Source organism: Helianthus annuus, chromosome 16, assembly GCF_002127325.2.
Source record: "Helianthus annuus cultivar XRQ/B chromosome 16, HanXRQr2.0-SUNRISE, whole genome shotgun sequence".
NCBI lineage: Eukaryota > Viridiplantae > Streptophyta > Magnoliopsida > Asterales > Asteraceae > Helianthus > Helianthus annuus.
In genome coordinates this window covers 150,235,736-150,252,562 of record NC_035448.2, presented here as the reverse complement: position 1 = coordinate 150,252,562, position 16,827 = coordinate 150,235,736, and the positions used below count along the sequence as shown (strand labels likewise).

Genomic DNA, 16,827 nt, shown 5'->3' with positions numbered 1-16,827 from the left:
TTTGACCATTTTCTATTAAATACAAATTCCACCAAGGTTTTTTAAACTAAAATAACTTTTATATACTTCATTATTTTTTTTTTTAAAATATATACCATAAAATCAAGTATTTTTTTATCTTTAATATGAGTACCATATTGCTATACCTTTTTGTATTTATAAAAGTGTTTTTTAAAAAAAGTTAACAAAAGGTGTTTTATATTTGTGCTAATAAGGTGCTGATTATGTGTTAATTACAAAATAATACAAACACCAAAAGTAGATATAATCAGCACATCTGGTGTGCTGATAATGGAGAACGATTGAAGATGTTGTGCTAATGTCGTTTATGTTGATAATGGAGAACGATTCGAGGACGATGTGCTGATAATGAAGAACGATTAATGATGTTGTGCTAATTATATAGTGTTGTGCTGATTATATTTTTTGTAATTATTTTAATTAGTTATAAATAAATATGGTTAAAAAGTCTAAATTACCCCTAAACTAATTTTTTATTGATGGACACTTTTCAATTATGTATTGATTCTTATGGTTCTTACAAACTTAAGTGTTTGTATTTGATCCCATTCCGAGCTTTAAGTAAGTAAAATAAGGAAGTAATGATAGATTTGAAGAATTGTTAAGGAAGCATGTCTTATGAAGAAAATTCCACTTTCCGCTCACGCGTGGGAACCACTCGCCGACCTTTGCGACTCTTGTCCCTCACCCTTGTCGTCTTGTCTCTTTCTCCATCATGGTTAATTTTTTAAAACATCAGTTTACTTTTACTTTTATTTATGCAAATTAATATTTTTGCTTCTAGTTTTTAAAACACTAAAAATCATAGTTAAACCTAATATTTGTAGGAATTAGGTTCACATTTTGTAAAATATAATTATAAAATATATAATAACGAGACTCTTGTTATTCGTATGAAATATCATAGTACAATGTCGGTTGCAATAACCAAATAAAAAAATATAAAATATAATTATATATATACCAATCTTGATTCAAGCCGCATCTCTGGTGGGTCCTTCACGCGCACTTGATAGCATTCTATAGGCTCGAGTATTCATCATCTTGAGTCTTGAAAAAATATTTCTTGACTGCAACAAAGAGCACACTAAAACATTGACTATTTTGGTTGATGCACGTGTTCAACACACTTCTCTTAAAATAGATTTCGCGCCTCTACTAAAGACAACGCGTCTGTCTCCCAGGGTACAACAACCGAAGCAGTCTGTACTGCCGGAGATGGCTCACGGGCCCAAGGTTATATCCGGTAATTGTAGTGTTTGAACTCATGTGGTGGAAAACAAGTAGAGAGTACCCATCTCTCTAGTTAGTCTTCAAGTGTTCATCCTCCTTCTAATATTCTTCATGTATCAAGCAATACCATATTCTTGTTGTAACAAAAAAAAAAACACATAGCCTACTATTTGTACAAGACTTAAGGATTAGTGAAAGGTTTCACTTAATTAGTCACTTAATTAGAGACTTAAAAACTCTGATAAAACTGATTAAATGTTATTAAGAAGCTCTACTCAAGAGTTTCTTTTTTATTTACCACATGAAGATTCTAATTAATATTTATAATTTTATTAAATTATAAATATATTAAATATCCATTCATCAAATTTCCGACGATAATTTTATATATTGTAGGAATACAGTTTGTCCCAGTCTTCAATTCTACTACTATACGAAATTACAATTTTTTTTAATCACAGAAATTGAACTCTAATTTGAAAAGAAAAACACTTTAACAATGCTAGCCAAAACCTTTTTGATAGGAATATATTATAATTTGTTAACTTTAATTTTAATACGATAAAGTAACTAAATTTCTTAAAATACATTTGACTGTAAAAAAAAGTTAAATGATAGCTTCTTGTCTTTTAAAGTGATCATATTTTGGAAGTGTCTTTTCAAGTACATCAAAATGTTGACATGAATGTTGTTGTATCATATAGAATGATATAAGGGTATAAGGAGTGGTTAAACAGTTTAAAGTGGCAAAACATTGAACTGATCAATCAGAGCGTGCCATGTCAATTTGACAAAAGTGTTTAAACTTTGCTGAAAAGTGTTGGCATTGGTTTAAACACTTGCTGAAGTGGTAAACTTTTATGATTATTTTTTTTTTGCAATAATTAATTTAATATAAATAAATTAAAGACAATAAACTTTCATAATAAATTAAATTAAAAACATCAAAGTTACACTAAATTAAAAAACAATAAAATTACATTAGCATGAAACAATTTAAACTAGTCTTTGTCGGAATCGGCCAAAAGATGGGGTAAATCTTGACTTGCGAGATGATCTATGAGATCGTGTTTGAGTCTCCAATGGGTGTCTTCATTCAACAACTCGCCCAACACCGTATCGTCTAGAGCCGGCTCGACCGGAGGATCCCGAATGTGCACCGGTGCTATCGCCTTTCCATCGTCTTTCAAAATCATGTTGTGTAAAATAATACACGTGTACACGACATTCCTAATTTTTTTAACCGATCTTGCTCGCATCGGTCGACTCAATACACCCCATTTCCCCTTCAAAACACCAAAAGCCCGTTCGACGTCTTTCCTTGCCGCCTCATGTTGCCTCTTGAATTTCTTTTCGTTTACTTCGTGAGGGTAAGGGATCGACTTCACAAACACGGACCACGAAGGGTAGATTCCATCCACGAGCAAATAACCACGTTTGTATAAATGGTTGTTAACGTAAAATGGACATTTTGGCGCGGTTCCATTTCGTTCCGTTAAAAATAACGGAGATTGTTGTAGAACATTGATATCGTTTTGAGAACCCGGTGGACCAGCAAAAGCATGCCAAAACCATAAGTCTTGAGAAGTAACCGCTTCGAGCATAATAGTCGGGTATCTATGATCTCCTCGCATGTATTGGCCTCGATACTCTGTCGGACAAAAACGCCAAACAAAATGGGTGCAATCAAGGCTACCGAACATACCTGGAAGGTGATGTTTTTCCTCATGAGCTTGGTATAAAAGTGCCATGTCGTGGCTTGTCGGTCTACGTAAGAACTCTGGACCATATATTTTGCAAACCGTGTCACAAAAATATTCTAGGCACTCGCGGGAAGTTCTTTCGGCCATATGCAAGTACTCGTCGTTCTCGTCTGGAGTGTTTCCAGTTGCGAGCTGTTTAATAGCCGATGTCACCTTTTGCAAGGGCGTAAAGCCCTTCCTACCTCGCGCATCGGGGGCCTCTACAAACCACGGGTCGTTCTCTTCCACATCGGACACAATTTGTAGAAACAAACGTTTCGACATACGGAACCTATGCCGAAAGATATCTTCGTTGTACTTCGGGTCTTCGACAAAATAATCCGCCATGAGTGTCTCATGCCCCTCCTCACGTTGACGTTCAATATATCTCCTTCGGTTAGATGTGCCGGTATCTTGAAGTTCGGCTTCTTCGATGAGATTTTGAAAAAAAAGAATGCTACTATCAGATGAATCGTCGCTACTCATGGGTGGGAACCATAACGGGGGGAGGTCATCCGCCATTTTGTAAAATAAACTTTTAGAAGGAATTGGTTTGTATGAGTATTTGGAAAGTATATGGTTAAATGGTGTGTGTTATATATATATAGAGTTTAATTTTAAAAAAAAAAAAATTTTTTTTTTTATTTTAAACGGTCATATGACCGTTGGAGTGGGGCCCCCCCTTATCGCTTTCTCCTTTCTCGCTCGGTAATCCCTCACCGCCGATGAAGTTTTGCCGCATTCAATGTTGGTTGGCGGCGGTGTTTGCCGCGCGGCAAACGGCTTTGCCGCCCCCAACTCTCAACCACACCGTATGCCCTAAGTTTATATTTTGATTGCTGAAAATTTGATTAGAGAGTATTGTATGTTAGCAAATTAAAGAGAATACATAACCTTTACATCGATGAAAAATAGCTTGCATGACTTTCACACATGTAATATTATTTGCATTGGTACGGTAGTTGATCTATGCCAAAAATTCAGAGGTATCATAATTTTTTTTTGGATCAGGGTTATCTTTTGTATTAAACTAAAAGAAATTAAAACTTTACACTACGTAGGCGGAGTTGAGGGAATATTTTTACACTACAGATATAGAATTGAGTGGCAGGCTACCCCTGCTACTACACTACCTCCGCCCCTTCACTGGTATATAATGTTTCTTAATGATTTCGAAGATACACACGTCTTGAAACAAGGTTAGTATATTTAATATACCAAAAATCAAATTAAGACACGTATACAGTTGATGACATGATGCATTTACAACTTACACGCTACGTATATGTCATTTGAGTAAACATAAAAAAATTAATATAGAGAGAGATATTTGTTCTAAAATTAGTAACATGTTGATAACTTTAAGAGACGTATAATGCACTTCTACATAGCATAGATAAAGCGTGACCTCATATACCACACAATATACTGCCTCTATAACATATATAATGTGTGTATATATGTAAGAACTGTACGAATCTAATATATTGTAAGTTTAAAAGTGGACAAGAAATGATTATTTGTCCCGTAAAATAAGAAAACTTTAAACTCTTTGACAGAAATTAAATACATATTTTTTTTTAAAGAAAAAGTGTAGAATTCTACCATTATTCAATATTTCAACTACGTTACAAAGTATAAACCACTTACACCTGTACATTCAGACCCCTTTTCACCATAATCACCGCCGTGCCGGAAGGACAAAAACCTGACTTTGCACCACCGTGTCCCCAATCTTAAACCCCGGAACCACCGTAAACCCGACCCGAACCTCCCCGCCTCCACCCGTAACCACCGCCTCATCCGTCACGCTCTCCATAAACACCTCCGAAAACCGACTCCCTTTCCGCACCATAAACACACTCACCTCCTTCTCAAACGCCGCCGCCAAACACCTCAACACCCACACGCGCCGCGCCATCTCCGTAAACGCGCCGAAAAACACCGTATCCGGATACTGCCACGTGTTCAAAGTTTTCCGTTGGCTTAGGTTCCCGTACAATGACGCTTCCATTTTTGGATGCACCAGTCGCATGTACTTGGCGCGTGTAAACTTCCCAAAAATAGATTTTGGATTCTCTTTCAATAATTGTTGTGTTGTAACCGATTTCATTCTTTTAAACCGGTTAAACCACCGAACTTTATTATTACTATTACTGTTATTATTATTATTATTATTATTATTGTTATCTTCCCCTTCGTCTTCACCATCATTGTTAAAACCGTCGCTAAACCCCTCGAACATTTCACGCGAAACGTAAGACTCGATCGCGAAACACCTGTAGGCGGGTTTAGCAAAAATGATAGTCGGGTCGATCGCTTGTACCGCTGCGTCAATATCCCAATGCGCGTTGATCATATCGCGCACCAGCACCTTCACGAAGCTTCGAACCGATCTGAGCGCGTAGTGCAACACGTCCACGAAATGCGTTGGGGTTAAGTTATGCAGGGTGACGTCATCCCGTAGTGGGAAACACGCGCTGGAATTCAGCTTGGTTTCGATAGATTTGTTGACGGATGTTATTTCCGACAGTTGGGTTTTTAGCGACGAGATTTCAAAATCTTTTGATTTGATTTCTCTTTCCATTTTGTTCATTGTAATCTCGTACATTTTCATCAGAGACTGTTGTTCCTCTATTTCAGATAACAATAGAGTGACATGAGCTTGTGAAACATCAACTTGTTTCTTCAAAAACATTCGCTTCATTTCGGATATTCGCTTAAGCTCGTCCACTACGCCCTGATCGGCGCATTGGACCGCTTCCCCGTTATACGGGAACTGGGCGGCCTGCAGCTCAGCGTAGGCCGCCTTAAGGGAGGATATTGTTGCGAAAAGTTTCGCAACAAAGGCCTCCATGGCGGCCCGGTTGCGGTGAACCGGGTCGTCCGCCAGGTGTTTGTTGAAATGCCTGAGAGGGTCGGTTTCAGTGTTTTTGAACTTGTTATCATGTGGGAGTAAGAGGCAGAAACCATTGTTAGAAAGGGATTTGGTTGATTTTTTGAAAGGGAGGACTTTGTGGAAGGTTTTGGAGAGTTTGCTTCTAGATGTAGAAGTTGGTTTAGTGTCCATGGAAGAAAAATATGAAGGGAGTGTTTGTTGTGTGGGGATGAACATATGGAAATGAAAATGAAGAAAAGGGAAAATGAGAAAAAGAAAAGGGGTGGTTTAAAGCGCGTGAAGAGCGGGTGAGAATTTTTTAAATTAAATTGAATGGAAGAGAGTGATTACTTTTTGTTTTTTTTTTTCTTTTTGGCTTTTGTTATAAACAAATGTAAATTATATGATTTTGAATTTGTTTACGTTGTGTAGATGTTAAGTATGTCTATGGTCATAATTGTCAAAATTATACGACTAATTAAAAAACTAAATACAAATACAACCGCTTTTTAGTAAGGTTTTATTTTGAAGTTACGAGTAATTAAAAAATCAAATACAAATACAACATTTTTTAGTATGAAGTTTAGACAACCACTTTCATAATATAATAAAAAATTATAAAACGTAAACAATATTATCTTAAATTTACAGATTAACAATAATATTTACTCTCTTCTCTACTTATAGGGGCGGATGTAGTGTATAACAAGGGGTAATGCCTGCTACCCCTTGGCGCTCCGGCGGTAGTGTAAATTTTGCAAAAATTTAACGTTTTTTTCTATTTCGTTACCGCTTATTTATAAAACGTTGGCGCTTGGTGCGAATTCTAGATCCGCCACTGTCTACTTATCACCAACTACACCCATTTTACATAAAAAAAACCTCACTCACATAATTTTGGGGAAGACATGTGAATGCTCTTAACTCTTTTTAAGTATAAGCACCGAGATCGTTATGTATACGAGGAGTTTGTCTTAATGTCTTTGATCTTCACAACTACATCATACAACATATCAACTATAGTCTCAACTTCTTATCGTCTCAACAACTACATCATACAATGAAGAGAGATGAATAGCGGAAACGAGTGACCACATGTCATAAAGTTATAGTTTGTCACCATAAAAACGAATTTTCAATAGTTTATAACTTCTCAACCTTCTATCACATCGAACATGGTGTTAATGTTCATACATTCTTGCCTTTTGCTAGGTTACTTCCATTCAATACCTCTTTCTGTCGATATATAGGCTCTAGTCGGTCAGTGGGGTACCGACTAACGATTAATCAGGATTAAGCAGATTAAGATTTTATATATAATTTTCAATTTTATATGTATACACACACATTTTTATACGAATTTTTTAAAGTAGAAATGTTTTAGCACTTTCTTCAGCCCAAATTTGCATGTAGATGAGACTATTTGTCGGAATTTACAGGTTTTGATCAAGAATCTGGCCAGAATTTAGTTGGAATCGCTAGAGTGCCACCAATTTTTGGCCAAGTAGGATTGAATCTGACTATTGTTGACCGCTTATTTCTTAATGGGGCCGATTATATAAGAATTACTCGGTGAACCTCCGACTAGCAATTAATCTACGACTAATCGAAGGCTAGTTGCGATTTTTATAACCATACATATGTTTAACCCTTACACAATTTTCTCGTTTTTCATTTTTAGTATGTGTGTGTATATATATATTGTAAATTTGCAATTTACTATTTTTATTTAGTATGTTTTTAATATGTATAAAATGATCAAAATTTCTATCACATGTTACTAACATAGTGAAACTTAATGGCTAAAAACTAAAGTCTACCAGGTTAGAGATGGAAACCCATTATAAAAGTGCAAAGAAGGGATGAATAGAGTCATTATAAGGTTTAGGAACTCAAATGTATAAATATATATACATCTTATATGAATAGTTTCTCTAATTGCTATGTTAATTAATAATCATTACATTTCTTTATTTTAAAAACTATTAGATAACCATAGATTAGATATATCTTAAATAAACCATATAGTATGAGGGTACTCAATTCATGGTGGGGTTTTACAAAAGCATCACCATGTCCAATTTCATTAGGAATTGATGGCAATAATACTAACCACCACTATCACCATAGCATGTAAATGTACATTCTAAGAAAAGCTGATCATGACTAGAATACTTGAACCATACAAGTCTTATGTACATGTTTTGCTTTTTATCTGCAAGGCACTCATTCACCTCCCAACAATTTATGTGGTTGCAGACAATCACTTTATATATGAATGTCTATTCATAGTACTGTGCTAACAAATGATTTTTTAGGATGTTTTATTAAAGTTTATAGGTTTTTATATTCACACACCCCTCCCCTCTATCTCTCTATACATACATAGATATATATATATATAGAGAGAGAGAGAGATAGAGTGAAAAGGGATGTGAAAATAAGATTTAGGTGTGTGAGAATAATGGAAGCTGGTAAGTAATATATAATACAAAAAACTAGAAACTCAGAAACAAGTGAGACTAATGTGAATGACAATAGAGAATATGGATACCAGTTAAATAGTTTGAAAAACATAAAAAAGAAAGGACGTAATTATGTTCAACACAAGTCATTGTCATGCGCATGTATAAATTATTCCCTTTCATTGCTTTTGGTTTTTCAAATATATTTCACTATCAATAACTCTTTAATTTTCTTTTAATATTTTATGGTCAGCAATTATTATTTTCTTATCCTTTATTATTTTCATTTTCTTTGTTATTATGTATTGTATTATTATTTTATTATGTAATGGTTATTTTGGTATTCTAATCATGTTGGCTTCACTTGAGTTGTATGAATTTTCTCGACCACCTCTTTCTCATATCACAACACGAAATCTCACAACTATTGCCAATAATAAACATATAAAGAGATAAACAGAAAACAAAACAACACAAAGGGTCTCCTGGTTTCGAACCCAGGTCTCTCGTGTACCATTGAAGTTGGTGCGAAAGCCTAACTAGTTGGTCTACTGGCCGTTCAAAAAAACAAAACAACATAAAACAATTGCAGGTTTGAGTCAACAACTTACATTCTTGTAATCAGAAAGAAAACACCACACTCTATAGAATATACACCTATGTGATTAAAGCATTTCTAGGTTATTATAAATAAGCCAAAAGAAAAATGCACAAATAATTAAGTGTTAGTTTTAATACAAGATGAATGCTATGTTTTATCTAAAAAATAAAGTGAATAATTAATAAAGTTAAAGATGTATAGTAGAATGAGAAAATAATTCTTAGGACAACTCATGTGCTCTGCAAATATGTAACATGAATAAAGACCCTACGTTGACATAGTTAAATTGTTCTTAACTTCTTATATAGGTTTCAAAATTGGCGTTATATACATGGGTCCTAGTCAAGATTGCCATAAGATATGGGTTGACAGTTGAAATAAGTTAAGTGGAAGGACCATTCTTGTCAAGTTTTAAAAGTAAAAAATAACTACAATAAACCGTTCACGGATGGCCATCATCTCTTCTTCATACCGGTCCCTCCAAAAGCCTACACAGACACCCTCAGGTAGTGTTCGTTTCATGGATTGTAATGAAATTGGAATGAAAATTCGCACACAAATTAAAGGGAGACCCATACACATTATAGTTTCCCCCTAAAATCAAGCTAATTGTAGTGAATTAAACATCAAATTAAGTATGGTTAGAATGCATCAAGTAATTATCTTTTTTTTTTCAAATGGTTGAAAGATATGTCGTTTTATCTTATAGTTAGTAAAATTGATTCTATAACCGATATTATAAATCAAAAGCAATAATAAATCTAATTAATAGTTGGAACATGCTAGACATGCTTAGTTTGGTAATCTAACATAAAAATTTAAAGATTATGATATAAGTGGATCAAGGACAACTCAAAGTGGATTTTAGAGCAAATAATGTTTACGACATCAAATAATGACATGAATATGCTTAATAGCAAAAAAAGTGTTTTTGAATATTGAATCAAGTGTTGGTAATAGGATGATTGATATGGCCAAATTTAACTACTTTTTAGATAAACTATTTTTTTAGATTTGGTAAAAAGAAAAAAGAGGAAACAGGCCGATGAGTTGAAAAACTCTAAAATTGACAAGTAGAATGCTGTACTTGCTTTAAATGGTGAAGCAATAACCTACTGGGTAAGAATTGGTCATTAATGTTGTAGGATTGGACACCAATTGGATGATTGAAATGGATATTGCCATAAATAGGCAATCTAGATGGAAGTTGCAAAAGCTTTTGAATTGTAGTGGCATAACTTGGATAAATTAAACGGTCACACATTAAAATGTGGTTTTCACTAATGATATGATGTAAATAAAAGATTTTCGAGACTGGTTTTAGAGTACCTAAGTTGTGATTCTTGTAATATGATAAATAATGATAAGTTGAACGTTTGTTATATCTGTATGGTGAAATGTGGATAAGTTAGTATATTGTTATGCGTCATAAATATGACACCAAGGCCACTTATTTAATATATGCATACCAATATACTAACTTATCAACATATCACCTTTGCATTAGCTATAATTTATGCTAATACACTAAGGGTTAACACATTTTTAATGACACAATAAGGTTTAACAGATTTTTTATGACACGATAAAGTTTTGATGTATTCACTCAATATGTATTCTAAATGTATTTGCTCGTCAAGTCACGAGCTTTTGATCAAATCGCTTTGCTACTGGCCCAGGTGTAATGGCTTTAGAGTGTCCAACTATAGAAAAAGGTTAACATGCAATGGCTACCTTGATAAGACATCTCGCAAAAGCAAAGGCGGGCAATGCGGGTGTCACTACCATAAGTCGAAAGACCCCACTCTGCAACATGTAGCACAACAGACAATCCTTCGAAATATCGTATGACAAAGCAGGCCAAAGGCCGCACCCCATACATGGCAGACAATCCAAAAACATTATTTGGTACAAAATATATCTCTTGGCTCTCCCAAATGCTAAAGGGACAATGGGACATTGAATGCTTAGTTATTGTATACTCTCCTTCCCTTTTATCTATTATCCATTATCTTAATAGTATTCTCACATCAAAATCTGGTCACATTGAGACCTCCTCCTCACTGTGACAATAAATCCTCTAATGGGTAAATACGTATGTCTACTTTCACACATCATCGTTAGAGTAACTACCCGCTTTCAAATGTCTGTGAAGGCACCCAGATTTCCAAACACATCCAGATGAGTGGTGGTAGTCAGGTGTTGTTTGTTTTTTTCCAAGAAGAGTTTCCTGGCCGCTTATGTCTACGTCGCGCAGACCTTTGGGTCTGAAGACCGTTTGTTTTCTCGGAGACCTTTCATTAAAAAAGATCCGCGAGTCCTCTTTTTGTTGCAAATCTGGGTCAAACTCTTCTTACCACTTAACATATATGTGTGTGTGTATATTTATGTGTAGAGAGAGAGACATAATTTTTCTTTTTATGAAAAGTGATGTTTCAAAATGAAAGTAGCATTCCAGAGAAAATGAGTATGTTTGAAATATGAATGAAAATTTGATTTAACAGCTAACGTGACACGTGGTGAACATTTGAAAATGGAAGCATTGAAGATTCTCTTATTTTTATTACTTGCAGTGTTAGATCCGAGCCTAACTTTAACACTCAGTTGTCGAGCTATGAGTATAGTACAAAAACGTTAAGACCATGCGTAGTGGGCAAGATCCACCCTTGGGCGTTTTGCGCTATGTGACAGCCCAGTCAGCAGGGGCCATTATTGGGCGTTTTTCTAAAATGAGTGTAGTGGGGATGTGGGCATTATGTTAAAAGGGTGTAGAGAATTAAATATAATAAAAAAAACCAACCAAAAAACCTATTGGCCAAAAAAAGGAAGCTAAAAATGATTGGCCAAACAATTGCCCCATGAGCGTGATTAAAAACACGCCTAAACAAAAAAAAATGCCAAACACGCCCATGCGTAGTGGTTGCTCGGTGTGATTGGGCGATATTGGGCACAAAAAACGCCCCTTTGGGCAGCCACTACGGGTGGTCTAATAGCAATAATAGTGGTATCGCATTGTAAAACACTATTTCTTGCTCTTCTACTTTAACCGGAAAGATGTGGATGGAACTACATTTTGATTTTTTTTATAATTTAAAGAACTGCTAATTAAGTGAGTTCTCGAGCCTCGGTTCTTGTCAACGTGTCCCCGACAAGTGAGTTCCAATGTTTTAGGGGTGTTAGACAAGGAGATCCTCTATCTCCTTTCATTTTCATCCTTGCCATGGTAGCCCTATCTAGCTTTATGACGAGTGCATCATTGGCGGGTCTTATCAATGGTATCCCGCTTCCGAATGATGGTCCAAAAGTATCACATCTCGTTTTTGCGGACGATGTAATGTTACTTGGTACCTGGGAGGAAGAAAGTGTCATCAATATCAATCGACTTATGAGATGCTTTTTTCTAGTTTCTGGATTAAAAATTAATCTTCATAAGTCATGTCTTTATGGTATTGGCACGACAACGGAAGAAAACAACTACCTGTCAAATCTACTCGGGTGCAACATCGGATCCTTACCATTTTCGTATCTTGGTCTCAAGGTTGGTGGGAACATGAATCGGTACCATAACTAGTTAACCGTCATCGAAACTTTCCAAAAACGACTCTCCCTTTGGAAAGCCAATACCCTATTAGGGATGGCAATGGGACGGGTTTAGGTAATCTCAAACCCAAACCCGGTTAGATAAGCTTGTCCCAAACCCGTCCCAAAACCCGTCCCAAAACCCGTCGAGTTTCTAGCAGGTAAATACCCATCAGGTATTGGGTATACCCGCGGGTTTCAGGTAAACCCGTTAATTTAAAAAGATTACTCGTTGGGTATACTCATCTCAAAACTCATTGGGTATCTATCGGGTAACTACTAACCGGTTACAATTTGTATTGTCATTATAAAAATTTATATCAAATCACTACAATGATCACTACAATGTATACGGAATAGAATACCTATATGTGTAAAAAATGGATGTATCATATATATATACATTAATAATATAAAAGAAATTATGCCGGGTATACAATCGGGTAAACGGGTACATTTTATGGGGTAATCGGGTCGGGTAAACGGGTATATCACTAAATCCCAAACCCGTCCCAAACCCCCGAAAAAAATAAAAACTACTCCCAAACCCGATTAACCAACCCTAAACCCGTCCCAAATATGTTGAGTTTCGGGTTTACCCAGCGGGTTCGGGTTTGATTGCCATCCATATACCCTATCTATTGGTGGCAGGCTACCTCTCATTAAATCTGTCCTCGACTCCCTGCCATTATATTGCTTTTCTCTATATCAAGCTCCAGGGAATGTGATCGATAAGCTCGAGAAACTTAGGAGGAAATTCTTATGGGGAGATACCGACGTTCGTAGCAAAATGCATTGGGTAAAATGGGAGATTGTCACGAAACCAATCTCATTGGGGGGTCTCGGTCTTAATTCACTTCAGGATGCAAACCATAGCCTTTTGACAAAATGGGCTTGGCGTTTCAAATCGGAACCCGAGAGACTTTGGAGAAAAGTCGTCATGTCCATCCACTACAATCCGAAACATGGGAACTTCCTACCTATCAGGAAAGGTTTATTGGGTGTATGGCATAACATCATAAAAAAAGAATCCCTTCTCAGCAGCAAAAACATTCATCTCTGCAACCTTATTGTGAGTGACATTGGCAATGGCTTAAATACTCAGTTCTGGACCGACTCTTGGGTCACCGGGTTACCACTTAAATCAAGATTTTCAGCACTTTTCGGACTAGAAAAACTTAAAGGGTGCAGCGTTCGAGAAAGACTGGAAGTTGATGACTAGGGCTGTTCATGAGCCGAGCCGAGCCGAGCCAGGCCAAGATCGGGCTCGGCTCGATTATAAACCGAGCTGGCTCGGCTCGGATTTGAAACCGAGCTGAAAATCTAAGCTCGGGCTCAGCTTGGTTTTAAACCGAGCTAGCTCGGCTCGGCTTGGTTTGGCTGGATTTTATAAAAAAAAAAAAACTAATAAATATCTAGCCTAAAATATTATTCAATAATTTAAAAGAATATATTCAAAAGAAGTTCAACCTAATACAATTCAAACCAAAATCAAGTTTAACAACGCAAAATAAGTTTTAATTTCAATAAAATACAATATTAGTTCATTAGTATGGTAATCAATCTTCAAATATGCCATAAATATCAAATTACAAACCTATATACATGTAAATAATAATCAGTTTTTTTTGTAATATATTATAATGTATATAAAATTAAAACTTATTATAAGTAAAATAATTCGAGCTAAACCGAGCCGAGCTACAAAGCGAGCCGAACCGAGCCAGCTCGGCTCATTACGAGCCGGGCCGAGCTAGGCTCACTTTCTAACCGAGCCGAGCCGGCTCGGCTCACTTTTAAACCGAGCCAAATCGAGCGAGCTTTTTCCGAGCTAAATCCGAGAGAGCTTCGAGCGAGCTCCGAGCTGCGAGCTTTTTGAACAGCCCTATTGATGACAACGGGCAGATAATCGGACCTAAATGAAGCTGGGCTCGGGAACCATCATCGCATCAGGAATTAGCGGAACTGGTTGAACTCAACAACATCATCTCTCAAGTCAATGTATCTAATACTACGGATAAATGGGGTTGGTCGTTGGAACACTCCAATGAGTTCTCGGTGAAGGAAATCAAAACAATGCTTCAAAACAACAACATGCAAGAAGATCTGGACAGATTTGAATGGAACCGATGGGTTCCTCGCAAGGTCAATATCTTCGGGTGGCGAATGAACCTAGACCGCTTACCTACCAAGTCAGCTTTAGCACGAAGGAACATCACTTTGGCATTGGTTACCTGTCCGTTATGTGGTGAAATGGATGTAACGGTTGAGCACATTTTGGGTCATGTTATATCAGTTCTGTGATATGGCATTTGGTGTCCAGATGGCTTTCTATCTCGCCGATTTATGCTTTCACAATCTCGGAGCTCGTTCAGGCTCACAAGCACATCAACAGGTCGTCTGCTACGAAGAAAATGATACATGCTATCATCTTAACAACCTGCTGGAACCTATGGAATCTACGCAATGAAGTAATTTTCTCGGGTAGAAGAGTGGACATCTCAAGATTATTGGTGGATATAAAAACAAAAAGCTTTCTCTGGATCAAACATAGAGCGAAAATGCATGCGCTAGAGTGGACAAATTGGTGCAATTTCAATTTTTTGTAATGTCTTTGAAATCTTTTCTTTGTGTTTCTGCTAGCATCTTGCTAGTTTGGTTTTCTAATAAAATCCGCCGTTCAAAAAAAAGTATAAAATATACAATTTATAATTTAGTACAAACTAATATATTCCCAACCAAATTCACTCATCAATATATTTACACAGCAATAATTTTATATTCATGTCAAGTTTTGGTTTCCCAAAACAATATGAATGAATATTGAAATGCAACTCTAGAATAAAAGCCTATTCATTTGTATCCTAATTGTATCTTTGTTGACTAACCCAATACCAAATAATAATAGAAGTTTGTGTCCATTCAAATGCAATAACACAATTCATGGGACCGTTACACTCCGTATTTTCAATTATTTAATAGCATATTTTTAATTATTTAATATCATAGTGCTATCTTGGGATAGAATAAGATTTTGAGACTAAAATGTTCCATATTTGATTCCCATAAAAGGGGGTTTTTCTATATTTATTGGGTTTCCTCCTGAATTGGTGTATAGACATATTCGGGTGATTCTGCTGGTGATACGATAATACTCCAGTGCTCCGTCAGAGTCAGTGATCCAAATTTGTCGTTAAAAAAAAGTAAAAATAAACAATAGTGTTTATAATATGTGTGTGTGATTGTTGCCTTGTTGGGGCCATCATATGAATAGTTTATAATGCTAAAAGAACAAACAAACATGATAATAGAATTAGAGATGATTGTTGCATGCTTATCCCTTGCAAGACAAGAAGTGATCTACAAATCATCATCAATGGCACTTATATAGTATCTTACCAAACATTTAGGGCCATAAATAAATACTCAAACTTTTTTAGCATGTTGTCTATTAGACGAGGCTCATTCTTCATTACACCAATCATTACCATGCCACGTACCTTAGATAATGCATATTAAACAAACGATAGTTTGATATATCAAGACACAAATCGAGTGAGTTTTCCACTCTAGGTCTTAAGTTCGAGTCTACGTGATAGGGGTTTCTCATTGAGTGATTTAAATTGGGGATTTATTATACGAAGGGGCTCTTTAGTGCGGACCCAGTTAAGACAGCGTATGCTAGACCTCCTGACATTCGCGAATAATTCACACCTTTAAAAAAAATAGTAATTTAATATTTTATGTTGTTTCCCATTTTAAAAAAAAAAATTCCTGATTATGTATTTTGTAAAAATAACACTCTTTGAGTCTTTGATCTTAGGCCATTGATCCTTAGCCGGTTAACCATTGACGGACCTGCATAGAGTCGCGGCAAAAATGCTGATTGCAAGCCTTAAAAGTTCGGTTAAACTCCCTGATCACCCCTCATTCCCCTTAAGAAAATAAATCCTGGGTCCAACCTCAGCTTACGTTATCGACCATCTCTAGCCAAGGTTGTGCCACTTCATTGGTTCTCCCCAACGTCACCGTCTCAACTCCATAACCCATCTTATGCCGTTGCCGTCCGCGAGTTCTATATTTTTCGGGTTTTTTTTTTCTACACATGTTTTCAAGCTTTCTTAGTATTCACATAAAGGAAAAATGTTTTAGCTTCTGAAAATTAGAGATAGAAATGTCCAAACTTTCTCAGTCTAGATTCATGGTCAACCCACATTCGTTAAGTACTTAAGTAGATTCTTGGTCAATCCACATTTGTTTGCATATTTGCATGACAAAGCTGCTGCAGGGTTCAAGCACACCCACAAT

The 16,827-nt window shown here is 36.1% G+C and overlaps 2 protein-coding genes across 2 annotated transcripts; both read right to left on the bottom strand.

Annotated features, from left to right (window-relative positions):
- Positions 1–2,255: 2,255 nt before the first annotated feature.
- Positions 2,256–3,518, bottom strand: LOC110919786. Its single transcript, XM_022164042.1, has 3 exons — positions 2,960–3,518; positions 2,778–2,905; positions 2,256–2,636 (listed from the first exon to the last, which is right to left on the bottom strand). The coding sequence occupies exons 1-3, from the start codon at positions 3,516–3,518 to the stop codon at positions 2,256–2,258; spliced, it is 1,068 nt and encodes a 355-aa protein (XP_022019734.1).
- A 1,159-nt stretch (positions 3,519–4,677) lies between these two features.
- On the bottom strand, positions 4,678–6,066 carry LOC110916729 (protein GRAVITROPIC IN THE LIGHT 1). Its single transcript, XM_035985535.1, has 2 exons — positions 5,276–6,066; positions 4,678–5,152 (listed from the first exon to the last, which is right to left on the bottom strand). The coding sequence occupies exons 1-2, from the start codon at positions 6,064–6,066 to the stop codon at positions 4,678–4,680; spliced, it is 1,266 nt and encodes a 421-aa protein (XP_035841428.1).
- Between the last annotated feature and the right edge of the window lie 10,761 nt (positions 6,067–16,827).